Here is a 27,548-nt window from a genome sequence, read left to right on the forward strand (position 1 = left end):
CCAGCCATCATCCTGGACTACAACCACAAAAAAAGGAGGCATGGACAATCTGGACAAGGTGATTGGAATTTACAGCTGCAAGGAGGATGACTGCCTGGCCCCTGGTCATCTTTCATGACATCATTGATGTGTCCTCATACAATGCCTTTGTGATATGGGGCGGCAGGGTAGCCTAGTGTTTAGAGCGTTGGACTAGTAACCGAAAGGTTGCAAGTTCAAACCCCCAAGCTGACAAGGTACAAATCTGTCATTCTGACCCTGAACAGGCAGTTAACCCACTGTTCCTAGGCTGTCATTGAAAATAAGAATTTGTTCTTAACTGACTTAACTGCCTAGTAAAATAAAGGTACAAATTTAAAAAACAAGATCAACCCTATCCAGATGCCTGATAAGCAGAACAAGAGGGTGTTCCTGGAACAGCTGGGAAAGACACTTGTAACCCCACACATTCAAAGAAGGGAGCACCTCCACTGCACAGAAGTCTGTGCAGCACTTGTGAAAGCTGTTCAGGGGACTGAATCTTGTCCTGATCCACCTGAGACTGCAGCTGGGGCAGGCAAGAGGAGGCGATGCCAATTCTGCCCCCCAAAGAAGGACAGTAAAACAAATACTATGCGCTTCACATGTGCAAAGTCCATGCACACACACTTGCATACTGCATACATGTGCTAATTAGAGTTGATTGATTTATGTTTTTCACATTCTTATTTATTGTTGTTTATACACCTTGTGGGTGGGGGCAATGGTTTAAAAAAAATGGGAGAATACTAGTATTCCTCATTGCACAGTATATATCACTATATTGCCAAAAAAGTTCAAGACTTATTTTTTCCCTTCAATAAAAAATGCATTCAAAACTACTTTCTGCACATTTCTACTGCTATCTTAGGCTATACAAATGCTATCTCTTGCTAAAAAAAACATTTGTTTACACCTATGCAGTACCTTTAGCAATAATAATAAACCTCTACTTTAGTAAAGAAAACAATTATGACAGGTGTGTTGTAATACAAACGAGTGGTGTCCACTGATTAAATGCAGTCTTTCTGCATTGTGAAGAGGGAAAACTCAGATAGTCACAAAGTTTGTGATGAATGACAGGTTGTTGTAACGGCTTTCTTTAGGTGAAGGAGAGTCGGACCAAAATGCGGCGTGGCTATTTAGATTCATGTTTTAATGAAACAAGGAACACGAATCAATACAAAAACAACAAACGTAACACGAAAACCAAAACAGCCTAAACTGGTGCAAACTAACACAAGAACAAGGAACAGGAACAATCACCCACAAAACCCAACAGGCTACCTAAATATGGTTCCCAATCAGAGACAATGACTAACACCTGCCTCTGATTGAGAACCATATCAGGCCAAACATAGAACTAGACAAACTAGACATGGAACATAGAATGCCCACCCAGCTCACACCCTGACCAACCAAAACATAGAAACATACAAAGCAAACTATGGTCAGGGTGTGACAGTTGTTTCTTCATGCAAAATAGATTTGGGGTTTAAAATTAAAATGCCGCTGCTTTATTTTAGGGGTTCAGTGAAGGCGGGTCAATTTTTACCCTTAGGACAAGGGGAGTATACAGAATGTTAAGACTACACAAGAGTTAAGTTGCTTCTTTTTACGGTCAGTTTTGCACACCAGCTTCAAATAACTGATATATTTTTGGTTATTGTAAATATATTTCAAAGAAGTTTAGATGTTATGATGATCCTCTACAATGATTCTCTACAATGATTCTCTACACATTGTTTGTTCAGTCACAAACAAATGAAATGATGAAAACTTTTTTTTTAATTGCATCCAGTAAATGGTGGAGTGATTTCTGCATTTTGCGGCTTTAACTTTCTTTTTTTTTTTACATATATATTCTCTCTTAGTTTAACCTTTTGAATGAATTGGTTGCTTTGGCTTGCCTGCCTTAGAACTAGGAGCTGGAGTTTTTCCTGGTCAGGTCACATGGCCTGATCAGGTCACATGGTCCCTGGCCGTACTTGGAACACAAGGAGAACACTTCACTTACTGATGCATACTTTTCTATTTCCTCAGGTCTGTATCAAAGGTAAAAACGTGTTCATCGGATATCTAAAAGACCCTGAGAAAACAGCAGAGGCCCTGGACAAAGATGGCTGGCTACATACCGGAGACATTGGCAAATGGCTACCGGTGAGATTCTCGTAGATACAAACTGAACCGTGGGAACAATAAAATAACCGGAATTTATCTCCGCATACAATCAATCTGACATCAATTTCCATGACAGTGGTAGAGGAGTTTAATATCAGCAGCGAGTAGAATAGCTTTCCGGCTCTCTCCTGTTCATTCAACGCAAAGCCAGACAAGCAATCAGTGGGGTGAATTACTGGGGTTGCGTGTCATCTGCAGCATTGTTATACTTTCCAAACCCAACTATTCTATTATTACAAGCAGGACAAAGGGCAGTGCAGATTACCGTTATGGGCGGTAATTCAACTGAATTGAATTACCTGATTCAAGATTTCACTATTTCTATACTGGGGTTTACATCATCATAAGCAGGGCCATTTTATTGTCGTAGTTGTACAAGGTCATACAGTGTTTTGATTTATAAAATGTACACCGTTTTTATACAACATTTCAATTACAAAAATGTCTAAATGCATTTTTAAAAAAACAATCATTTTCATGTCAAGTTCAATGGTTATGAACCAAAACATTCAGACTTAGGAAATAGCACCTTTCCTACAGTATGCACTTCTCGGTAGTTGGTATTCAGACTTACCTTACGAAGGTGCGTGGTGGGCTTTGTAGGTGTGGATCCCTTGCATGTGCTGAATAAGTGTAATTAACCACTGACAACACTCCTATGTTCTGGCCAACAGATTTTCTCATGGATTTTTAATTTCAGTACATTTATATTGAGCCATCTTTAAATACAGTGCACCTTTTAGCTGACAGACTCAGAATATTAGGGATAAATGAAAGAAAGCCATCTAAAATATAAGCATATTAAATCACCTTTTCAGCAGCAATTGGTAGATACATTTAATTATTTTTACATTTTGTACAAGGCTGTATCCGCATCTTGCGTGCACTAACCATGGAACTGTGTGACGACACAGTTTAGAGTTGCATGCACATGGATACAGTTTGTGGATTACCTTGACGTTGTGACAGGATGGCCCCCACGCCCACCTCCACCACAAAGGGCAGCGAGGGGTCTGGGTGTTTCGGCAACGGCTGCAGGATTCCACCCCAACTTACGGGGAAACACCTTTGAGGAGAGAGTTGAGAGGCGATGGAGCTAAAGTTCCTGATGAAGAGGTAATAAAAGTTGGCAACCCCCAAAAACCTTTGTTGTCCCTTTATGGTGGTTGGGACTGGCCATACATGACCTGACCACCCATCTTCCTTCCTCTCCTCCATAACCACTCCCTGTGGGCTGATCCCATATCCCAAGACGGAAACCTGATGGAACGGGTAAGTATGTAGCGGACATCGTTGAAGCTAGTGTCCCTCCTGGCCATTATAGGGACAGAGCCCCAGTTGCTGCCGGCGGCTTCACTCAGCCGCGGGGAGGCGTGTAGCCCCTACCTCCAAGGGGTCAGGCTTAAACTTATATCCGTCAACGAAAGAGGGAGAGATGAGATGGAGTGCCAATGCTCCCGAAGGAGGTTATCCAGACGGATGGTCATCGTGATGAGTGCATCTAATGAGAGGGTGTCGTCTCGGCATGCCAGCTTTGTCTGGACCTCCTCTCCGCAAATCCTCTTCGGAATAAGGTGTGGAGCGACAGCTCATTCCATCTGCTGGATGCTGCCAATGTACGAAAGGTGAGTGCGAACTCCGCAACAGTCTGGTCCTCCTGCCGTAGTTGGAGTAGGTGCTCACCCCCCCTCTCTGCCCTCCGGTTGATAATCGAAGCATCGTCTGAACAGCACCATGAACCTCCCATAAGAACCCAGCTTCTCCCCTCTCCCAGATGGCCGTATTCGATCCAAACGCATGCCCTGTCAACAGGGAAATAACATTGGCAACCTTGGACCGCTCGGTAGTGGGGGCACCCGTTTGCTGAGCATAATAGAGGGAGCACTGGAGAAGGAAGCCACAATATTTGAATGGAGTCTCGTCATATTTGTCATGAAGGGAAAAACGGGCATCACTGACCAGAGCAGACTGCTGAATGGGCTGGCTCGACTCATGGTAGAGGATCCTTCACTTGTTAGGGGTGACGCCTCTTGGAGGACCTCATCCACCACCCTCTCTCGTTGCGCTAGCTGATTGTGGTGCCGGCGAAGTAGGTCCCCCTGTTCGTCGACCATCTGGGAGATGTCTCGGTTGGCTGCTGCTTCCATTTTGAGAGGCAAGATTCTGTAATGTAATCGCAGGGAGTCAGGAAACAAGTGCAGTTAGTGAGTTAATTACAAAGAACATTGATGGATGTCTAACATGGAAAACATAAACAACATTGCCTGGTGGGTGATAAAAAAGGAGTGCTATATAAAGAGAAGTAATCAGGGTAGTGATAGAGTCCAGGTGTGGCTCATAACGAAGCGCAGGTGTGCGTAATGAGGGTTGCCAGGCCCGGTGGTGAGTAGACTGGAGACGTCTAGCACTGGAGAGGGGGAGCGGGGGTATAGTCATGACAGGCTATAACCTATACAGTACCAGTCAAAAATTGGACACACCTACCCATTCAAGGGTTTTCATTATTTTTACTATTTTCTACATTGTAGAATTATAGTGAAGACATCACAGCTATGAAATAACAAATATGGAATGATATAGTAACAAAAAAATGTAAAACAAATCAAAATATATAATCCGCCACACACTTCATTTATTCGATTGCCACTCAAACATACTTAAGTTCAAGGTCAGAATACGCATAGAGAGAAAAGTGCATAAAAAGGGAATAACTCTGGTCAGAATCAGGCTTTTTGGGTGGAGATAGAATAAATGAAGGTGTGGCAGAGGTGTGTCTAGTGTCTCTGATCTTGACTTAATTCCCCAGTGGTGTAAAAAGTCATTTTCATACTTGAGTAAAAGTAAAGATACCTTATTAGAAAATTAAGTAGAAAATGAAAGTCGCCCAGAAACATACTTCTTAAGCTAAATTCTAAAAGTATTTGGTTTTAAATATACTTATGTATCAAAAGTAAATGTAATCGCTAAATTATACTCAAGTATCAAAAGTAAAAGTACAAATATAAATAAATAACAATTCCTTTTATAAAGCAAACCAAACCAAACAGATAGCCAGGGGCATGCTCGAACACTCAGACATAATTTACAAACGAAGCATGTGTTGAGTGAGTCTACCAGATCAGAGGCAGTTGGGATGACCAGTGATGTTCTCTTGATAAGTGTGTGAATCAGACAATTTTCCTGTCTTGCTAAGCATTCAAATGTAACGAGTACTTTTGGGAGTCAAGGAAAATGTACGAAGTAAAAAGTACATCATTGTCTTTAAGAATGTAGTGAAGTAAAAGTTGTCAAAAATATAAATAGTAAAGTAAGTTACCGATACCCAAAAAAATACTAAGTACTTTACACTCACTGTAATTCCTTAATAATTCCACCACCTGTACATGCAAGGAAATCATGAATAATGTCTAGCAAACAAACCAGTTCCAAGTGGTTCCAAGTGGATTTTTTCAGATAGAAATAACACCATTCTCCATGCACTGTCATTTACAACTTGATAAGGGCCATTGATAAGAGCCAGGTAAATGAGTAATCCCATTTGGAAAAGGAAATTGTAAATATAAATTACACTTGTTTTAGATATATTTGACCTAGTAAAGGCTGGAGACAAATGTGAATGCAGTCACACAGCAGCAAACTGAAACATATCAACTTTCCCACAGTAATGTTTATTAAATGCTGTTACATTACGAAAAATGTCAATTGTTGTAATGCTCCGGGTGTCGTGGGTGTGGAGTCAGGAGACAGAGAGTGCAATGCTGTGCTCTTTAATGCACCAACGCACCACAGGGTGCTCACAATAATAATGGCCCCAAACACGGGGAATGAAAAATGTACAACTGAAAATGCACGACCAGGAACAAACACGTTCCTCTACTACAGAGCCGAAGGTTACAGCAATTAATTCCGCACAAAAAACAGGCGGGCCGGCTGTCTAAAGAAGCCCAACTAATCATCACAAACAGGTGCTACCAATAAACATACAAGGAGGGGGAGGAAAGACAATCAGTGGCAGCTAATAGGCCGGTGACGACGACCGCCGAGCGCCACCCGACCGGGAAGGGAAGCCATCCTCGGTCGGACTCGTGACAGGACCCCCCCCTGACGCGCGGCTCCCGCAGCCGCCGACACTCCTCGAGGTCGCCCCGGAGGACGAGGTGCAAGGCGATCCAGATGGAGGCGATGGAAATCCCTCAACATGGATAGATCCAAGATGTCCCCCACCGGTACCCAGCACCTCTCCTCCAGACCGTACCCCTCCCAGTCCACGAGGTACTGCAGGCCCGGCGTCTTGAGTCCAGAATGGCCCGGATCGTATACGCCGGGGACCCCTCGATGTCCAGGGGGGGGACCTCCGGCACCTCACTGTCCTGCAGGGGACCAGCTACCACCGGCCTGAGGAGAGACACATGAAACAAGAGGTTAATACGATAATAGGAAGGGAGTTGTAATCGATAACACACCTTGTTTATTCTCCTCAGGACTTTAAAGGGCCCTACACACTGCGGACCCAGCTTCCGGCAGGGCAAGTGGAGGGGTAGGTTTCGGGTCGAGAGCCAGACCCTGTCCCCCGGTACAAACACAGGGGCCTCACTGCAGTGGCGGTCAGCAGTCCTTTTCTGCCGTCCACTCGCTTGTTGTAGAGATTCCTGGACGGCCCTCCAGGGTCTCCTTGGAGCGCTGTACCCATTCCTCCACCGCAGGAGCCTCGGTCTGGCTCGGATGCCATGGTGTCAGGACTGGCTGGTACCCCAACACACACTGAAAAGGGGACACGTTAGTAGAGGAGTGACGTAGTGAGTTCTGGGCCATTTCAGCCCAGGGAATGTATCGTGCCCACTCCCCTGGCCGATCCTGGCAATACGACCACAGAAACCTACCCACCTCCTGGTTCACTCTCTCCACCTGCCCATTACTCTCGGGGTGATAACCGGAGGTCAGGCTGACAGAGACCCCCAAACGTTCCATGAAGGCCCTCCATACCCGGGACGTGAATTGGGGGCCCCGATCAGAAGCGATGTCCTCCGGCACCCTGTAGTGCCGAAAGACATGGGTGAATAATGCCTCCGCAGTCTGTAGGGCTGTAGGGATACCGGGCAACGGCAGGAGACGGCAGGACTTAGAGAACCGATCCACAATCACTAGAACAGTGGTGTTCCCCTGAGACGGCGGAAGATCGGTCAGGAAATCTACGGATAGATGTGACCATGGCCATTGTTGAACGGGGAGGGGTTGTAACTTCCCTCTAGGAAGGTGCCTAGGAGCCTAACTCTGGGCGCACACACCCCAGGGTGACCCGAGGAGGGTAGGACGTGAGCCAACCGAATCAGTTTGTCCCGAACACCAAACGGCACGTACTTACACCCCGCATAAAGTGCATCAGCCTTTACGTTCTGGGAGCCCGGTCTATACGACAATGTAAACCGGAACCGGGTGAAGAATATGGCCCACCTTGCCTGACATTGGTTAAGTCTCCTAGCTGCCCGAATATACTCCAGATTCTGGTGGTCGGTCCAGATGAGAAAGGGGTGCTTAGCCCCCTCAAGCCAGTGTCTCCACACCTTCAGAGCTCTAACCACCACTAGCAACTCCCGGTCCCCCACATCATAGGTACGCTCCGCTGGGCTGAGCTTCCTTGAGAAAAAAGCGCAGGGGCAGAGTTTTGGTGGCGTACCCGAGCGCTGTGATAGCATGGCACCCACCCCAGCCTCGAACGCGTCCACCTCCACTATGAATGCTAGAGAGGGGTCCGGATGCGCCAACACGGGCGCATCAGTGAACAGCGCCTTCGACTTGTTGAAAGCTCCGTCCGCCTCTGCTGACCATTGCAACCGCACCGGACCCCCCTTCAGCAGTGAGGTAATGGGAGCCGCTATCTGGCCAAACCCCTGGATAAACATCCGGTAGTAGTTGGCAAAACCCAAAAACCGCTGCACCTCCTTTACCGTGGTCGGAGTCGGCCAATTACGCACGGCCCTAATGCGGTCGCCCTCCATCACCACCCCCGAGGTGGAAATGCGATAACCCAGAAAGGAGACGGCTCGTTTAGAGAACACGCATTTCTCAGCCTTTACGTATAGGTCATGCTCCAGCAGTCTACCAAGCACCTTACGTACCAGAGACATGCGCGGTGTGAGTGGCCGAGTAGATCAGAATGTCATCGATATAAACCACCACTCCCTGTCTGCACAGGTCCCTGAGAATCTCGTCTACGAAGGACGGTTGGAGCATTCTTTAACCCATACGGCATGATGAGGTACCCATAGTGGCCTGATGTGGTACTAAATGCGGTTTTCCACTCGTCTCCCTTCCGAATACGCACCAACTGCGCTCCGTGAAATGATTCCACCGCCGAAGCGATGAGAGGTAGAGGGTAACTATACCCCACTGTGATGGTGTTTAGACCTCTGTAAACAATACACGGACGCAAACCTCCCTCCTTTTTCCTCACAAAAAAGAAACTCGAGGAGACGGGTGAGATGGAGGGCCGAATGTACCCCTGTCCTAGCGACTCCGTGACATATGTCTCCATCGCCAAAGTCTCCTCCTGGGACAACGGGTACACGTGACTCTTGGGAAGCGCAGCGTTTACCTGGAGATCTATCGTACAATCCCTTCCTGGTCGATAAGGTGGTAATTTAGTAGCTTTCACTTTACTGAAAGCGATTGCCAAATCGGCATACTCGGGGGTAATGCACACGGTGGAACCCTGGTCTGGACTCTCCACCGACGTGGCACCGATGGAAACTCCCAAACACCTTCCAGAACACTCCTCTGACCACCCCTGGAGAACCCCCTGTCTCCACGAAATTTTAGGATTGTGCCGGGCCAGCCAGGGAATCCCCAGCACCACTGGAAACGCAGGTGAATCAATAATAAAAAGACTGATACGCTCCCTATGATTCCCCTGCGTCACCATGTCCAGTGGGACCGTGGTCTCCCTGACCATCCCTGACCCTAATGGCCGGCTATCTAGGGAGTGCACGGGAAAAGGAGAATCTATCGGTACCAGAGGAACCCCTAACTTAAGGGCGAGTCCGCGATCCATAAAGTTCCCAGCTGCGCCTGAATCGACTAGCACCCTATGCTGGGAAGAGGGAAAAAAGTGAAGGAAAAAAGTTAAGACAAACAAGTGGCCAACAAGGGGTTCTGGGTGAGTTTGATGCTGACTCACCTGGGGTGATCGAGAAGTGTTCCGCCTGCCATCTCTACTCCCAGACGGACCCCCCCAGCACCGATCAGACGTGTGTCCTCTCCGACCACAGTTGGTGCAGGGAAGGCCTCCTCCTCCGGTACCCCTCGGCACAGCCCCTCCCAACTCCATCGGAATGGGAGCGGAGGGGCTGGGTGGTGGAACGCACAGGACCCTCTCCGAACGCCCGCGGGCAACCAGCAGATTGTCCAGTCGAATGGACATGTCAATCAGCTCATCCAGTGACAGAGCGGTGTCCCGACATGCTAACTCCCTGCGGACGTCCTCCCGGAGACTACACCTGTAGTGGTCAATAAGGGCCCTGTCGTTCCACCCAGATCCTGCTGCCAAGGTCCGGAACTCCAGCAATTAATCATGGGCGCTCTACCTCCTCAAGGTCGGACTCGTGACAATTGTATGGCCTTTTAACTTGCAAGGAGGGGAGCTCTTGAATGTCTTAATTATAAGCTATCACGTTTCCTATTTCTATCATGTTAAATATTAGCCACTATCAGTACTGACTGTCAGTAGGCCGAATAACAACACATATTGCACTGCAAATTTACTGCTTGATCCCTTCAGGTGGTATTGCCTACTGTACATTAACATCATTACATTGTTTTGTTTACCTTCATTTGCTTCCTCTGTAAACGGCCATGTGAATTTTGATGAGGATCATTAGTAACAGTGGATAATGATATTTTTTTAAAGACATGTAGGCGAATTAAATTGTAATAGAGCGGAGCGCAGACCAAGCCATAACAGCTTGAACCAGCCACTGGGCCATGACTGTGTCATCACACAGTTCCATGGTTAGTGCATGCAATAGGCGAGGGTATAGAGGGTATTGTACACTATTCTCCCTATTATAATTCTATGTACACCAATCTTCCAACATTTACCATGGGATAATTTTTTCATTAATCAACTCACCGTTTTCTTTCTTTCGTGTGTAAAGGCTCCCCAAACCTGTTTTATATGATTCATAAATACTTTCCGAACCCTAATTATAAACTGAGGGGTTCGAGCCCTGAATGCTGATTGACTGACAGGCGTGGTATATCAGACCTTATACTGCGGTTATGACAAAACACTTATTTTTAGTGCTCTAATTACGTTGGTAACCAGTTTATAATAGCAATAAGGCACCTCAGGGGTTTGTGGTATAAGGCCAATATACCACGGCCAAGGGCTGTATCCAGGCACTCTGTGATGTGTCGTGCCTAAGAACAGCCCTTACACGTGGTATATTGGCCATATACCACACCCTCCGTGCCTTCTTGCTTAAATAAGTATTATTCACTTTTTTTAAATGGGGGGGGGGTAGATCTGCTTAAATATTCCAGATAGATTGTGGCTTCCATCAATGTAATTGTCTGCATCATTTCAAATCCCCCATATATATTTTTGTAAATATTTAAAATATGTGTATATATATAAAATATATTAATATATTTTAATATATTTTCCTTTATTATTTTCAGAATATTTTTTAAATCTATCAATGGGTGCTGAAACAGAAGAATATGCATATATTTAGATGACTTTCTTTCATTGATCCCTAATTTTCTGAACCCGTTCTTTCTATATATTCTATTGAGTCTGTCAATAGAATTTGAACTAAAAGGTACAGCATATTTAAAGAGACGGTTTAAGATAAATGTAGTGAATTGAAAAATCCATGAGAGAAATCTGTTGGCCAGCATGTAGAAGGGTTTTCAGCGGGTTAATTCAATTTATTCAGTGCGCGCCAGGGAACCACTCCTACAAAGCCCGTTATGCACCTTCACAAGGTAAGTCTGAATACAAACTACTCAGAAGGGCATAGGAAAGGTGTGCGTAAGAAAGGCGTCATTTCCTAAGTCAGAATCCGGTCTATATAGAACAGTGAATGATGATGCATTCATGTGCTACCGAAATTATTGGTAACTCTGAAACTTGGAGAGTTATGCGCCAAAACGCATCATAACTCAGAGCTGTTGACGCCAAAAACTGGTCTTAATGAGCTTCCAAGTGGGAAATACCAGTAGGAGACTCAGTTTCCCAGTTGGATAGTGAGTTTCCCAATTCTGAGTAGCACATGAATGCTGCATGACTTGACATAGGCCCAGGGTCAGTTTTATCACCTGTGAGGGCTGTGTCACAGATGTTACAGACGTCAAATGTTGGACCTGTCCTAACCCCCTAAGGCCATTAGCCTAGTTAACGATCTCTCCCTCTGCACTCTTTGGCCTCACCAGCCTCAACATGGGACGTTCATTATCTGAGAAAAGAAGGGGGAGAGAGAGAGAGGGTGGTGGTGGGGGGGTAAGATAAAGATAATTGAGTTAATTGATTCGCTCTGTCATAATGTAGGCCCTTTTTAATTTCTCCAGGGGACCCTTTCTTTCTCAACACAGACAGATGGCATGTCCATTAGGGACCTGTCTAAGCTTGCTCTTAGGTTTCAGTAATGACACACGAATGTGTGTGTGTGCATATGTATGTCTGTTTACCAGAGGAAGCTGGTGGTAGGAGCTACAGGAGAACGGTCTCATTGTAACAACTGGAATGGAATTAATGGAATGGAGTCATGTGGTTTCCATGTTTGATTTGTTTGACTCCATTGCACATATTCCATTGCAGCCATTACAATGAGCCCGTTCTCCGACAGCTCCTCCCACCAGCCTCCTCTGGTAAACACACATATATGTGCACACACACACTTTTACGTAACTCAGTAATTATCTTTTCTCGTTCTCTCTCTATACTTATATCCTAAAGGCATATTTGGTTTTATAAGGCTCACAATATAATATGAGCAATCATGATGACATACTGTATTACTCAAGATACAATCTAGTTCCTTGGCGATTTCCGATTGACAAGTTAGGATAATGTATATCTTGTTGAAAATACTAATGATCAAAATGATGGCAGAGTGGAGTCTTGAAGATTGTTGACCGCAAGAAGAATATCTTCAAGCTGGCTCAGGGAGAGTACATCGCCCCGGAGAGGATAGAGAACGTGTACATCCGCAGTGCACCTGTAGCCCAGGTGTTTGTCCATGGAGACAGTCTTCAGGTACAACACACACGTGCAGCATAAAAACGTACACACATTTAAGCACACATGCCAAGCACAAACATTTCAGCAGCATACAATACTTAGACAGAATGTGTGTGTGTGTGTGTGTGTGTGTGTGTGTGTGTGTGTGTGTGTGTGTGTGTGTGTGTGTGTGTGTGTGTGTGTGTGTGTGTGTGTGTGTGTGTGTGTGTGTGTGTGTGTGTGTGTGTGTGTGTGTGTGTCTAGGCCAGCTTGGTAGCCATTGTGGTCCCTGACCCAGAGGTCCTGCCAGGTTTCGCCCAGAAACTAGGAGTCCACGGTTCTCATGAGGAGCTGTGCAAAAGCCAAGTGAGTGCTCTATCAGAACCTTTCTATACTAATAACGTTGTCAGAATATTAGAACAGACCAGCATCGTGTTCATTACTTAGCCACCAAACGGAAGCAAATGGACTGAAACAGAGATGGACTACCTATAATAATCAATAAGACTTATTTTCATTTTCTGTTCCAAAATGTTTTAAAACACTGTCCGTTGTGTGCCCTAATGAACATGACCTTGGGATTCATTCATCAAACAAAAGTGTGATGGTCCATAATGCTCTTCATACATTTGCACAGATACAAAGGACATACAAATATTGTATACATGCTTGTCCATACATTGGCTGCCACTAAACACAAAACTGCTACTACAGTCCAAGTGCTTCACAAGACCATGTTTCCAATGCACTCCTGAATGAAGCAAATCTATTTTGTACCACTGAATGATGGCCTGAGTTTGACCTCTCCTTTTTTTCTGCGGCAGAAAATCAAAAAGGCCATTATCGCTGACCTGGTCAAGCTGGGCCGGCAAGCAGGGCTGAAGTCATTCGAACAGGTAAGCGTTTCTCTTCAACATGCTTTCACCGATCCCCATTAAGACCTGGGCCCGTATTCATAAAGCGCAGAGTAGGTGTGCTGATCTAAGATCAGTCCCCCCTGTCTATGTCATCTTTTTCATGATGATCTAAAAACAGTGGTTCTCAGACCTCTCCTCTTAGACCCCCCCCCCCGCCGTTCCATGCATTTGAGCTATTCCAGAGCTAGCACACCTGAGGTTTGAGAACCACTGATCCTAGATCAGCACTCCTACTCTTAGACACTTTATGAATCTTGTCATTAACTCAGAAGCTCCCTGCCCTTCTTGATTTTATTTCACTCGACATGCCACTTTAAACATACTGTATACTCTTTACTGCAGTTAATCCTAAATGTGTTGAGCTGATTTTCTCAGTCTGATTTTCTCAGCAACAGTCAATGCTATGGATTTTCTGTGTGAACTAGCTAAAGGTGGTGGTGAACTACTGAGCAAAGACAGACAAATATGATGTCAGTGTGAATTGGGTTTGAGAAGAGCCAAACCATGAAACTTTGTTGCCCATTTTTGTTTGAAGTCTTGGTTAGACATTTTTAAGCAAACAGCCACATTGTATGTTGACCAGCTCGGTTGCAGAAAAAGTTATGGCTCGATTAGGATAAGACTAGAGGAGACTAGGGACAAAGGACTAAAACCCTCATGGCCGGTGGTCTCCATGTAATCAATAAATTCAGTTGTTGGACCAGTAATACTGTACACAGGGATTATTTCAGTTCTTACAGTGACAAAGCCATTTTTGCCTGGTGGAAATGACCCAACAACATGGGTCATGTTCATTAGGCACCAATTGGAGGAACAATCATTTAAAACAGGGAGGGACTACCTTAAAGAATCTGTTGCAAAATGTTTTCCCATTGTGTCCTAATGCTCTGTTTCTATTTGTTGTGCAGGTGAAAGACCTGTACATGCACCCAGAGTTGTTCAGCATAGAGAACGGCCTTCTCACTCCTACGCTGAAGGCCAAGAGGGCCGACCTCAAGAAGCTCTTCCAGCCGCAGATCGACAGTCTCTATGCTAGCATGGAGTGACTGGTCTGAGGGGTAGAAGGAGGATGAAGTAGGGCCCGATGGGCAACAGCTTCACTTCCTGTTGACCTTTCAGTCAATAAATACTGTACATTTTATGGGAGAGAATTTACATGGGAAATGTGTAATTACTTTTGTTTCATTAAAACAAGCACCACCACTATCAGAGTACCCATTGTTAGCACATGATTTAATAAACACCAGATAATTACTGTAACAGTGGAAAAAGTTACATCAAAGAATATGCTCGGAATGAGAATTTCTCAATGAAATTCACATTGAATCCATGGAATGAAATTATGATTTTTATATTGACTCCAGAATGAAGCAACATTGTGAACTGTATACACCTCAAGAGCAGCTGGTACTCCCATATAAATATCATTCCTAGAAACATAATTCTATTTTTATGGGTCCTCAAATTAGCCATTTATCAATAATAAATAGCCCTGCAAATGTAATTGATAATGGATATGCCATTATGGTGACCTGGGCCCGTATTCCTAAAGTCTGCCGTCCCCTCCAGCACTCCTACTCTGAAACACTTTGGGAATACGGGCCCAAGTCACCAGTTCAACAATATCTCAACCACTGGAGGGTTACTGGTTTGAATCCCAGCTCAGACAGGGACATCTGGTGCAGAGTAAGCTGGCAACCAAAGGGTTGCTGGCATCATCTTAGATACCAACAAGTGCCCTTGAGCAAGACACTTAACCCCCAAATGTATTATTTATAAAGCCCTTTTTTACATCAGATGTCACTAAATGCTTATACAGAAACCCAGCCTGAACCTCAAACAGCAAGCAATGCAGATGCAATAAAGATTTGCTTCAAGGGCCCTGCAATAAGGCTGGTTCATTGCTTCCAGCCCCTTCGGGTATAAGTGTGTCCTAAAGGTTAGGTTGTGAGCCTGAAGACACATTTCAATTATCTGTAAATTAATGGACAATAAAGTACATCTTGATCTAGGATCTGTCTTTCAAACTATAATGTATAAGATTATATGGACAGAGGGGTCCTGATACTAGACCTGTGCTGAGACGCTTTGTTATTTATTAGGGGCCCTGAAGGTTTGCATCACATACACACGACACAGCAGTAAATATACCTAAAAATAACAGTTTCACACACTAAAGTCAAAGGTCATTCATGATGGAGTGTGAAATACAAAGATAACTGACACTCCGCTGTTATAGGAAGGACATGTTTCATTTTTTTATTCACTTTGAGGGTGACAGTGTTTTACAAAAATAATAAGAACAATTCAAAAAATTAAAACAAAAGTTAGCATTTTCTTTTGGCTGTACAAAGAATACAGAGAAGAAAGTGCATGACGAAGCCCTGGGTTAAAGCTGGGCAGAGGAATTTGCATAATTGTATAATCGGCAAAGGACATCAGGAAAAATTATAAAACAGCGGATTCAAGTAAAAGGCCCAACTCCTAAACAAATGAAATCCCTATTGTTTAAGACTATAGTTGTCTCTTTCTATGGCAGCGGTATCAAACTAAACTCCTGGAGGCCAGGGGCGTATGCAGGTAGCCTGGCGGTTCAGTGTTGGGCCAGTCACCCAAAGGTCGCTGGTTTGAATCGCCGAGCTGACTAGCTGAAAACTGTCAGTGCCCTTGAGCAATGCACTTGACCCTAACTGCTCCTGTAAATCGCTCTGGATTATAGTGTCTGCTAAAATGAAAATGTTTCCTTGTAACTAGTATCTGATTTTGACCTGGGAAAGCAGGGATGTATTTCAATAGGCTAAAGTGGCTTCCTCTCCTTATCTGCACTGATGTGATTTTGACAGGTGAATGAAAAAAGTCTGTAAGCATTTACCATATTGCTCTCATTGATCCTACGTTTCCAGATCAGTACAGACGAAGGGTGAAAGTCACTTTGTAAAGTAATTGTAAGTAATTGACTATCAAAACACATCCCGGGATTGTGAACTCCTTAGTTGGTGAGCGACTGGGGGCGAGTCTCAACAGTATTCAAAGCCCAGAGCGCAAAAATACAATTACAATTCACCCATTGAAAGACACACAAAGACCTCGGTGGCTCAGTTGGTAAGGGCATGGTGCTGGTGGCACCGAGGTAGCGGGTTCACTTTCCACAGGGATCACATACACATCACTCACTGTACTTTGCTTGAATTAAAAATAATCTGTTTAGTGGCATATGGTATTATGTATTACCAAGGAGAAAGACAAGAGACAATGCAGACCTCCAGGAATTGGGCGTCATACCACTCCCTGCCCTGTGGCAAATCTTAATGTCATAAACTTATTTCACTTTCTTCTCCTCACTGCTGGTCTCACTGGTCATTGCACTAGTCACTGCTGTGTCGTAATGGCACTTCTCTACGCACCGGCGGGGAAACCAACCCCGTAGGCGAGCTCCAGCTGAAGGAAGAACCAAAGAGATCACGTTAGAAATATAAAGTAACAGTAATTATTGTCATTCTGCAGTGTCGGGAGGGTCATTCACTTGCATCTTTGCTCTATTTTTTCTCTCTCTGGAATATGAAACCAGAAAAGGGCAAATATAGAACCACACACATTAAAAAAGTGTGTGATAGTAAATCTTGATTATGTAACAGCTCTGTTTGGAAGTTTCCATTCTCTTCTGCAAAATGGCTGAAAAAATGTGCACAGGTGAGAAAACCTTGATTAAATCTGGTATTCTGAACATTCTTCCATGTTCGGAGCCATACCTTTAGTCTGCTCGTCATCCAGCACTTTGTCCCCATACATCCACCATCTGAAGAAGCACAGAAAATAATTCATGGTTCTGAAATTCTCTGAAACTTTTGAGAAATTCAATTAGTTCTCTGACATTCTCCGGCCATTCAGGTACAGTCATTTATCAAATGACAACCTGGCAGGCATGTGGGAAAGCACTCAGCTGAAAAAAAGAAGCTCGGAATAGCCCGAACATAACACCTGGCAGCAAATGGAGCCTGAAAGAACAAACTTCAAAAATAACTAAGGCGTAAAATATTGCCATTTCTCTTCTCTATTGAGGCACTCAGGACTTTTACAAAAGGTACTATCGCTATGGCAATGAGTAATACCATGACTACGGTAACTATCAGACTAGTTTTCCCCAATCAGAAGAGACGTGTGTATCACCATAGAGGTCATGGAGTTCACTTTAGTGGTTCGCCTCAAAATCTGCAGATTGGTTCCCCAAAAACCCTGCAGATTGGAACCCCCAAAGACTGAAAATAAATTCCCCACAAACAAACTGCAGATTGTTTCCAGCCATAAACTTGCAGATTGGTTCCCCCCAAAAAAGTCTGCAGACGGTTTGCCTCCCAACAGTCTGCAGACTGATACCCCCCCCCCACCCAAAAGCTAGCAGATTAGTTCTCAAAAGAAACTCACTTGGTCCCCCGGGTGGCAAGGATGGTCTCCCCCTTGTGGAGGCCGATGCGGGGCTCCTCTGTGCAGGGAGTCCTGAAGAAGGTGTTGAGGCCCTTGCTCAGTGGACAGCAGGCTCCGTTGTAGTCCTCCACTACCCGATACTGAATCTGCTGGCCAAGCCACAGGATATAATGTGGTTATTATACATCATGACCATAACATCACAACGTCAACATTTATAAGTGGATTATAGTGACATATTTGTAAAGAAATATGATGCAGACGCGGCTTCAGAAAGGGATGCCAATGTAGTCGGCGTTTGGAAGGTACAGTGCATTCGGAAATTATTCAGACCCCTTCCCGTTGTCCACATTTTGTTACGTTAGTGTCTTATTCTAAAATGGATTGGGGAAAAAAAATAATGACAAAGCAAAAACAGGTTTTTAGACATTTTAGACAATTTATATATATATATATATATATATTTTTTTTTTTTTTTAAATCTACAGAAATATTACATTTACAGTTGAAGTCGGAAGTTTACATGAACTAGTTTTAATGACTTCAACCTAAGTGTTTCAACCACTCCACAAATGTCTTGTTAACAAACTATAATTTTGGCAAGTCGGTTAGGACATCTACTTTGTGCACGACACAAGTAGATTATTTCACTGTATCACAATTCCAGTGGGTCAGAAGTTTACATACACTAAGTTGACTGTGCCTTTAAACAGCTTGTAAAATTCCAGACAATGATGTCATGGCTTTAGAAGCTTCTGATAGGCTAATAGACATATCATTTGAGTCAATTGGAGGTGTACCTGTGGATGTGTTTCAAGGCCTACCTTCAAACTCAGTGCCTCTTTGCTTAACATCATAGGAAAATCAAAAGAAATCAGCCAAGACCTCAGAAAAAAATCGTCTGGTTCATCCTTGAGAGCAATTTCCAAAACGCCTGAAGGTACCACGTTTATCTGTACAAATAATAATAGTATGCAAGCATAAACACCATGGGACCACACAGCTGTCATACCGCTCAGCAAGGAGACGCGTTCTGTCTCCTAGAGATGAACGTACTTTGGTGTGAAAAGTGCAACTCAATCCCAAACAGCAAAAGGACCTTGTGAAGACGCTGGAGGAAACAGGCACAAAAGTATCTATATTCACAGTAAAAATGAGTCCTATATCGACATAACCTGAAAGGCCACTCAGCAAGGAAGAAGCCACTGCTCCAAAACCCCCATAAAAAAGCCAGACTACGGTTTGCAACTGTACATAGGGACAAAGATTGTACCTTTTGGAGAAATGTCCTCTGGTCTGAAGAAACATAAATAGAACTGTTTGGCCATAATGACCATCATTATGTTTGGAAAAAAATGGGGAGGCTTGCAAGCCAAAGAACACCATCCCAACCGTGAAGCACGTTGGTGGCAGCATCATGTTGTGGGGGTGCTTTGCTGCAGGAGGGACTGGTGCACTTCACAGAATAGATGGCATCATGAGGCTGGAAAATTACGTGGATATATTGAAGCAACATCTCAAGACATCAGTCAGGAAGTTAAAGCTTGGTCGCAAATGGGTCTTCCAAATGGACAATGAGCCCAAGCATACATCCAAATCTGTGGCAAAATGGCTTAAGGACAACAAAGTCAAGGTATTGGAGTGGCCATCACAAAGCCCTGACCTCAATCCTATAGAATATTTGTGGGCAGAACTGAAAAAGCATGTGCGAGCAAGGAGGCCTATAAACCTGACTCAGTTACACCAGCTCTGTCAGGAGGAATGGGCCAAAATTCACCCAACTTATTTTGGGAAGCTTGTGGAAGGCTACCCGAAACATTTGTCATTTGCCTTTTACTGAGGGTGGCTTCCGTCTGGCCACTCCACCATAAAGGCCTGATTGGTGGAGTGCTGCAGAGATGGTTGTCCTTCTGAACATTTCTCTCATCTCCACAGGGGAACTCTGAAGCTCTGTAAGAGTGACCATTGGGTTCTTGGTCACCTCCCTGACCAAGGGCCTTCTCCTCCGATTGCTCAGTTTGGCCGGGTGGCCAGCTCTAGGAAGAGTCTTGATGGTTCCAAACTTCTTGGGGACCTTCAATGCTGTAGAAATGTTTTGGTACCCTTCCCCAGATCTGTGCCTTGACAGAATCCTGTCTCAGAGCTCTATGGACAATTCCGTCGACCTCATGGCTTGGTTTTTGATCTGACATGCACTGTCAACTGTGGGACCTTATATAGACGGGTGTGTGCCTTTCCAAATTATATCCAATCAATTGAATTTCCCACAGGTAAACTCCAATCAAGTTGTAGAAACATCTCAGGGATGATCAATGGAAACAGGATGCACCTAAGCTCAGTTTTGAGTCTCATAACAAAGGGTCTGAATAGTTACGTAAATACGTTTTTTAAACATATTATTTTATACCTGTTTTCACTTTATCATTATGGGGTAACGTGTTTTGATTGATGAGGAAAAACATGAATTGAATCCATTTTAGAATAAGGCTGTAACGTAACAAAATGTGGAAAAGGGCAAGGGGTCTGAATACTTTCCGAATGCACGTTTTCCGAATGAATGGAAAAATAGAATAACATATTGTCTGGAATACTGAAGACACTGCAAACAAACATTCACCTAAGTAGATGAGGTTGCAAATATTTCACCATCCATCAATACATACGAGGTGTCTTTGAACCAATGCTACCCATTGCTGTCTGACCAGGAACAGGTCAGCTACTTACACTTCTCACCCGCTTGTCAGCTTTTTGTTTCAGTTGCTCAATCTAGAAAGCAAACAAACACAAGATAAAGGTTTATCATTGAAAATGCCAAACATCTCAAGTCTGTTAAGTGTGACAACCCATGTTCTGATGGTTCTGTTGGGTTGGAGCATGGCGCTAGCAATACCAGAATGGTGGATTTCATTACCAGATGGACCACACACATACTTACAACAACAGAATGTATTATATCTATCTATCTATACTTATTTCAGCCACACCCATTGCTGATAGTTGTATAAAATCGAGAACACCGCCATGCAATCTCCATAGACAAACATTGGCAGTAGAATGACCTTACTGAAGAGCTCGGTGACTTTCAACGTGGCAACGTCATAGGATGCCACCTTTCCAACAAGTCAGTGTGCAAAGCTGTCATCAAGGCAAAGGGTGGCTACTATGACGAGTCTCAAATATAAAATATATTTTGATTTGTTTAACACTTTTTTGGTTACTACATGATTCCATATGTGTTATTTCATCGTTTTGATGTCTTCACTATTATTCTACAATGTAGAAAACAGTAAAAAAAAATAAAGAAAAACCCTTGAATGAGTCGGTGTGTCCAAACTTTTGACTTGCACTGTTTATTTACACACACACACATCTGAAAGTCAGTCACATTGGATTCCATTTTACATCACCATAACAACATGACAATACAAACCTAGTGTTCTCTTTAAAAATGCTTATAATAGCATAACTGAATGTAAGTCCAAATTGGATAAAAATGTCTGCTAATGCTAATTGACATCATTACATCAACATCATTATCGCTTACGGTTAAGGTGTGCTGGTGACACTTGGCGTGGATGGGCCATTGAATGCCGTCGCCCTCTGGGCTCCCTGACCAGGTGAACACCTGTTTGAAGTTCTCCCAGCGCAGGCCCAGGTCGTAGGGGAAGATAAACTCTTCCCCCGTTTGGTAGTACTGAATTCTGTCTTTGGCCTGAGGATGGATGGGACGGAATGGGACAAAGAGAAACGAGGCAGGAACGAGAGAAAGCATGAGAGAGAGAAACATTTAGTGAGTGAGTGAGCATGACAGAGTGAGAGAAAAATACATTAAAAAGTAAGAGAGAAAGAGATAAGAGAAGGAGTGAGAGAGTGAAAAAGAGTGAAGGACAGCAAAAGAGTAAGATAAATAAAGTAATTGATAATGAGACACACACACACACACACACACAGAAAGAGAGTGAAAGAGTTCACATGGTTCTTTCTGGCTCCAATGTTTGTCTTAGGGTTTACCTACCATCTTAAAATCCTAGTGTCAAATTAGCTAAGTTCTTCTGTACTAAGCCCTTGACAGGCGAAGAGGCCACTAGAATAACACTGATGTCTAGTCTATTAGATTAGCTGAGATCTACTGGATTATCCTGCCTTTTGGACAACAGTGGCACGGCTGTTGACAAACACACTCGCACCAGGGATCATGAAGATTATGGCCTCGCAGGTGAAAAAAAACTTGTCCAAAAGAAAAAGGAGACGAGGAGTAATGAGGTTGTATTTTTCAAACAAGGTAAGGTTGTATAGTGGTTGTACAAAACCTAATCAAACTGCTTATTCCATGACAAACACTCACCTTTTCCTCGATCCAGGCCTCAACGGAGGTCTTGTTTCGAAGGATGACTTTCATCTTGGGTGGAGAGAAGAATAAAGGTTTGGTGGAAATTATTTGAGGGAAACATGGGCAACTCACAGTCACTACTGTGTAACACCTATCAAAAAGTACTACCATCATCTCTTAAAGAGATTTTGTATCGTTTTTAGCCAGCAGCTCTGAAAGTAGCTCTCACGAGCCAAAAGTGATCCCCGCAAATTTCTACTACTTCACATGTCCACCATGTCATCGCTCTCTCTCTCCCTATATCTGCTGTGTGTGCATCTTGCTAGCTGTCACTCCAATGGCGAGGGGCTGAAGCTCATTGGATAGAACTTACATTTCTAGGGGGCTGGCCCACGTGGGGGCATATGTAGGGAAAATGGCACAGCATAGCTTCCAGAAAAACAGTTCAAACTAGGGATTTCGTGGCTAATTGAGGTAAGACAGGAAAGTTTCAAAAAATACATAGTAGTCGCCAAAGTTCCGGAGAATGTCTTTAATTAAATACACACTCAAGTATACAGTGTCATCTACTAGAGGTGAATCCACTAGACATTCATATGGGTCTACCCTGCACCTGGAAAATAGCTGAATATGGACAATGGGCACACTATTACCATCAGTATAATATTGCCCCCAATGAGCATTTTACCTGTATGAAGAACAACATGCCAACGGCTATGGTGGTGCCCAGTGCCAGCCCTAAGGCAAAGAGAGTGGCAGCGAAGGCGGGTACGCTGAACGGCATGATGGGTTGAAACCTTCTGACGGCGCTCATGTCGATCTTCACGGTACTCCAGCCAAAGGATATCTATAATAACAATTAATAAGAATGCATTTATATTGAGCTTTTCTAGGACCCAAAGACTACTAGACGAAAATACACTATCAATTTAGAATCTCCATTGAGCATGCTTTTCAGTCCAGGAGTAGGCTTAATCTGGTACCCTTTTCACACTACTGAGTCAAGTCAAACTGAGCCAACGTGTACTGTGCTGGCCTGGTTACATATCCACCATAGTTGCTGGAAGCATAAAAAGTAGTGTAATATATCCAAACGAAACAGTATGGTTCGAGTCGGCAAAAACGTGAGGTTATGGGTCTGGGAAACCAGCCTACAATGATGAATTGATAAGAGGTAAAAATGCAAGTGTGCCACTGACTCCTCACCCTCTCGTAGAGCTGTGTATACATGGTCATGATGAAGATGAAAGCGGCGTGCGAGCAGCCGAGAGGCGCCAACAGCAGGAAACTGGTGAAGTAGGCGTGGTTCTGGTGGCCGCAGCAGTTGTTGATCCACGGGCAGTGGTGATCCATCTTCATCACACACCTGAGGATGAATAAATGAATTAAATGATTTATCAATTTTAAAAAGCATATGAACTTGTCTCAGCCATGTGAATACAACAACGCACACATTAAAAGTAATTGAGGATTACAAACAATAAAGTCAGACTTATTTTCATTGTGGATCTTAAAGAAGGAGTGGAGGCGAGAAGGAAGAGGAGAAAGGCGGAGGAATATCAGCATTGTGACACACAGGCTTGAATGATTGACATGCTGATGGCACTGGCAGGAAGAAATGTGATGTTACAGAGCAGACAATTTCCTTATTATGAATCGTAGCATTAGTAGAAAGTATGAGTAGTAAAAATCAGGGCCCATTCTATGTGGTTAATCTCTAACTGCAATCTTCTTTGTTTCACCCAGCTGAGCACACCCCATATTTAAGTGAGTTAGTAGAGCTCAGGCTTAGACCTCTACTAAGAGATAAAGAACTAATGGATGGGTGCATACATTTCAGTAAATTGGCTTAAACTATACTCGTGTTTATTCATTAGTGCACACTGTAGCAAACAGTAGCAAAATGTTTTGCAACTTACTGGCCAAGATCCAGTTAGTCCCTCCCTGTTTCGTCCAGTTTGCTTCCAAGTGAATAAACTCTTTTGCTTTAAAGCCCAACATATGCTATTCAATCATTTTGGGACCGAATTATAGGTGAGCTAAGTGTGGGCAAATAAAATGTTCAAGTAAATCATTAATTTACATCAATGGGAGAAAAAAAGTAAGCATACGCTATAAAGAAGCACAACTAGAGCACATTTGTAGCAGTGACAAGACAGAGTCAGGGTTGCCAAGTCTACCTGTTGCACTTGCGGCAATGGTGGGATCTCGGGGCCTTGTAGCCTTGGCACATTCTGCAGAACTGAAGGTACTTGGTGTCTTCTTCCTTCTCCTGTTTAAGAGGAGAAAACACATGTCAAGGGCCTGATGCATTCAATTTCTACTCTATCGGATATCCGGATAGACAAATTGTATTTCTTTTTTTAAATGATATTGGCTCTAGACCAATCAGAATGACGCAAATACACATGACAGAGGTAAACGGGATATGCTGCTTTCCTCCGGTGGTTTAGCTAAAAGCAACAGAGAAAAATAAGTTTGATTTTCACCATGATAGAACTGTTTCTGTTACAAAAAGGTTGTCTTTGTCAGGTATAATGGAAAGTCCATTAGGTGAGTGCCTGTAATGCTATTTGAAGTGGGGGATATATCATACCGATGTCAAGGCAGCCTGGAGGGATAAATGCTCAGCAGTAGCTCAACGCACCGTTATAAAAACTACATCCAAAAGTTTGTCATTTTATTAAATAAAAAAAATAAAACGTCATGGTATATCCTTGTAGGTAAAAATGCCACAATAATTATTTAAATTTAGACAACGCTTTTCATTGTTAAAATGTTCTCTCCAAAAATGAACACTCACTCAAATAATATAACACTAATGTCCGTTCGGATATTCGATAAGCCGTGCCCATCCCTACCTTGGTCCCACAGGATGAGCAGGCTTTTGTTCTAACCCAACACCAACACTCCGGATTGAACCAATCAAGTGCTGGGTTGGAACAAATGCCTGGGTGCACCCAATTGGCTCTCCAGGAGGACCAGGGTATAAGGCTAAGTGACCACTCTGTTCATCAACACATTGTTGTGTAGCAGCAAAATTATCCGTTTCCCTTGTCTCTGTATAATGGGTTATTAATAAAGATGTATTTCTCAGCTTAGCTCCTTACTGGTTTCCAGCCAAGGGGGATGTAACCAGGGCCCACGAACATGGCATTGAAGTAGTTGTAGAGAATGAGCACGGACCAGTTGATGAGCATGATGAAGTTGAAGCTCCCTCCCGTGGTGTCCAATGGCCAGTACCAGATAATGGAGTCTAATATGGCCATGGAGGAGCACACGGCGATGACTGTCAGGGCTATCACTGGGCCCCAGTGACACAACCTCCGGACCTCATGGAGGTTCTCGAACGTCACGAGGGCTGTAAGAAAGTTCATAGTTTTTTTGGTTGTTTTTGTGTGTGTGTTTAGGTTTTAAAGGCGTTGTGGTTGGGGAGTTCGTCGAACACAGAGGTTAGACGCACTGCTTCTCTCTACTATCTGGCACAGACAATGAAGACAACGGGCATCTTTTCTCTCGTCTTCTGAACACCCAGCAACCGGCTGGGTTGCAAGTTACAGAGGCAGTCCGTGTCCCAGAGTTCTTTGTGTTCCTGGCGATGAGCGGCATCCTTTGACAGCACGGGAGACTGCACTATCCCTGTGAGAGATGCAAGTTCTCCATCTGAGAGAAGGACATAAATATGACCACATTGTGAGTTACACTGATAGGGAATTGACTGTTTGAAAGATTGACACTGTATACTTTAGTTTAAAACAGTTGTTTGGCATAACACTGGAGCAAGTTAGCTACTTGAAATTAGTAGCTAGCAAAGTTGTTTAAGGTCTCCCAAATATAATAACCAACTGCAAAGCGACTTATTGTCAACAAGGGGGAAGTTATGTGTAACACTATTGAGTGTGACAACGTTATAGTTATGCCAACGTATTTTACAATAAGGTACCCTATGGTTTTGCTCAATTTAACCAAAGCACCTGTGACCTGCAAAAAGCTCACACTGAATATGGCCTGAGCCTTTTGCTTTTGTCATTACTTTACTGACATACAGGTACCTAGCTAGTAAACTTAAAATGAGCAGACCGAGAAGATGGCCCCGATTAGCTAGCTCATGGTAATTAGCTAGCTAGCTGACTAATTTGGGAAGACAGTCGGCTAACATCGTTAAAGTGCCTCCCCGTTCATAAATCAACATAAATATTTTGAATATGCCAGCAGTCAGTGTCCAGGAAAAGACAACAAGACTGTCAGTTCGACAAATAAGAACCACACGGACAGGTGAAAATAACCGGGTTCTCAAAACAAATTCAGGCAAAGCTAGCTAGCGAACATTACTAGCTAGCTAGTATCTACACTAGCTAACGTTAGTAAAGATGTCGTTGCCTGTCCTGACTGTTTTGTTTCCCAGTGCGAGCTAGCTAGATAGCTAAGCATTAACGTTAGCCCATCCCTGATGTTTCAAATTGTGCGCGATTTACATGACATGTAAATTGCAGGCATTTTTCAAAGACCATAAACATATTATTTAATAGATAATCGTGATATTAATAACTACCGTCAATGTTCATGAATGAAGTAAACTACCCACCTCGCTACTTCCTTGATTTAAGCCGTGTTCCAAGTCTATCGCGAGATTACCGTGGGACCTGGCGTCAACGGGTTTTTTCCATGCATTTCAAAATAAACGTCTTTTCGGAAGCACTTACTTTTTGAACAGAAAGTAGTGAAATTGATACAACTTATTACTTTTGACACAAAAAAAATAAGTGAATGAAATACCAATAATTTGAAATAATACAATAAATGTCACAGTGTACATCAAATTGTGACGAAAACGATTAATTAGTTGGACAGTTGGAGAACCTTATGAGAACTAAACTAAAAAAAAAAAGAAACGTCCCTTTTTCAGGACCCTGCCTTTCAAAGATAATTTGTAAAAATCCAAAAAACTTCACAGATCTTCATTGTAAAGTGTTTAAACACTGTTTCCCATGCTTGTTCAATGAACCATAAACAGTTAATGAAGATGCACCTGTGGAACGATCGTTAAGACACAGCTTATAGACGGTAGGCAATTAAGGTCACAGTTATGAAAACTTAGGACACTAAAGAGGCCTTTCTACTGACTGAAAAACACCAAAAGAAAGACCCTGGATCCCTACTCATCTGAGTGAATTTTCCTTAGGCATGCTGCAAGGAGACATGAAGACTGCAGATGTGGACATGGCAATAAATTGTAATGTCCGTACTGTGAGACGCCTAAGACAGCGCTACAGGGAGACAGAACGAACAGCTGATCGTCCTCGCAGTGGCAGACCACGTGTAACAACACCTGAACAGGATCGGTACATCTGAACATCACAGCTGCGGGACAGGTACAGGATGGCAACAACAACTGCACGAGTTACATCAGGAACGCACAATCCCTCCATCAGTGCTCAGACTGTCCACAATAGGCTGAGAG

The 27,548-nt window shown here is 43.6% G+C and overlaps 2 protein-coding genes across 4 annotated transcripts in view; one reads left to right on the forward strand and one right to left on the reverse strand.

Annotated features, from left to right (window-relative positions):
- acsl5 (acyl-CoA synthetase long chain family member 5) overlaps positions 1-15,347 on the forward strand; it is a 33,240-nt gene extending 17,893 nt beyond the window's left edge. The window contains 5 exon segments of the mRNA XM_064923668.1: positions 2,062-2,178; positions 12,311-12,454; positions 12,683-12,784; positions 13,243-13,314; positions 14,244-15,347. Of these exon segments, the coding sequence (XP_064779740.1) occupies positions 2,062-2,178; positions 12,311-12,454; positions 12,683-12,784; positions 13,243-13,314; positions 14,244-14,381 (573 nt within the window). The 3' untranslated portion in view covers positions 14,382-15,347.
- Positions 15,348-15,566: 219 nt separating this feature from the next.
- zdhhc6 (zinc finger DHHC-type palmitoyltransferase 6) lies at positions 15,567-26,725 on the reverse strand. Of its 3 annotated transcripts, none has more exons than XM_064923671.1 (11): positions 26,673-26,725; positions 25,198-25,750; positions 24,268-24,359; positions 23,294-23,453; positions 22,776-22,934; positions 22,103-22,156; positions 21,302-21,469; positions 20,482-20,523; positions 17,758-17,903; positions 17,085-17,131; positions 15,567-16,773 (listed from the first exon to the last, which is right to left on the reverse strand). In XM_064923671.1, the coding sequence occupies exons 2-11, from the start codon at positions 25,462-25,464 to the stop codon at positions 16,655-16,657; spliced, it is 1,254 nt and encodes a 417-aa protein (XP_064779743.1). In that variant the 5' UTR covers positions 25,465-25,750; positions 26,673-26,725; the 3' UTR covers positions 15,567-16,654. The 3 variants fall into 3 exon arrangements, with proteins under 3 accessions (XP_064779743.1, XP_064779741.1, XP_064779742.1); XM_064923669.1 differs by having other exon boundaries at positions 17,758-17,906; XM_064923670.1 differs by having other exon boundaries at positions 17,758-17,906; positions 26,640-26,677.
- Between the last annotated feature and the right edge of the window lie 823 nt (positions 26,726-27,548).

This window comes from Oncorhynchus masou, chromosome 18 (genome assembly GCF_036934945.1).
Source record: "Oncorhynchus masou masou isolate Uvic2021 chromosome 18, UVic_Omas_1.1, whole genome shotgun sequence".
In the NCBI taxonomy this organism is placed as follows: Eukaryota; Metazoa; Chordata; class Actinopteri; order Salmoniformes; family Salmonidae; genus Oncorhynchus; species Oncorhynchus masou.

Coding starts and splice junctions, on each gene's coding strand:
- zdhhc6 (XM_064923669.1), bottom strand. CDS start 25,464: ATGAACTTTCTTACAGCCCTCGTGACGTTCGAGAACCTCCATGAGGTC. Junction 21,470..22,102: donor AGGCCTGGATCGAGGAAAAG/GTGAGTGTTTGT, acceptor ATCCATCCTCAG/GCCAAAGACAGAATTCAGTA. Junction 16,774..17,084: donor GGATGACGAGCAGACTAAAG/GTATGGCTCCGA, acceptor TTCTTCCTTCAG/CTGGAGCTCGCCTACGGGGT.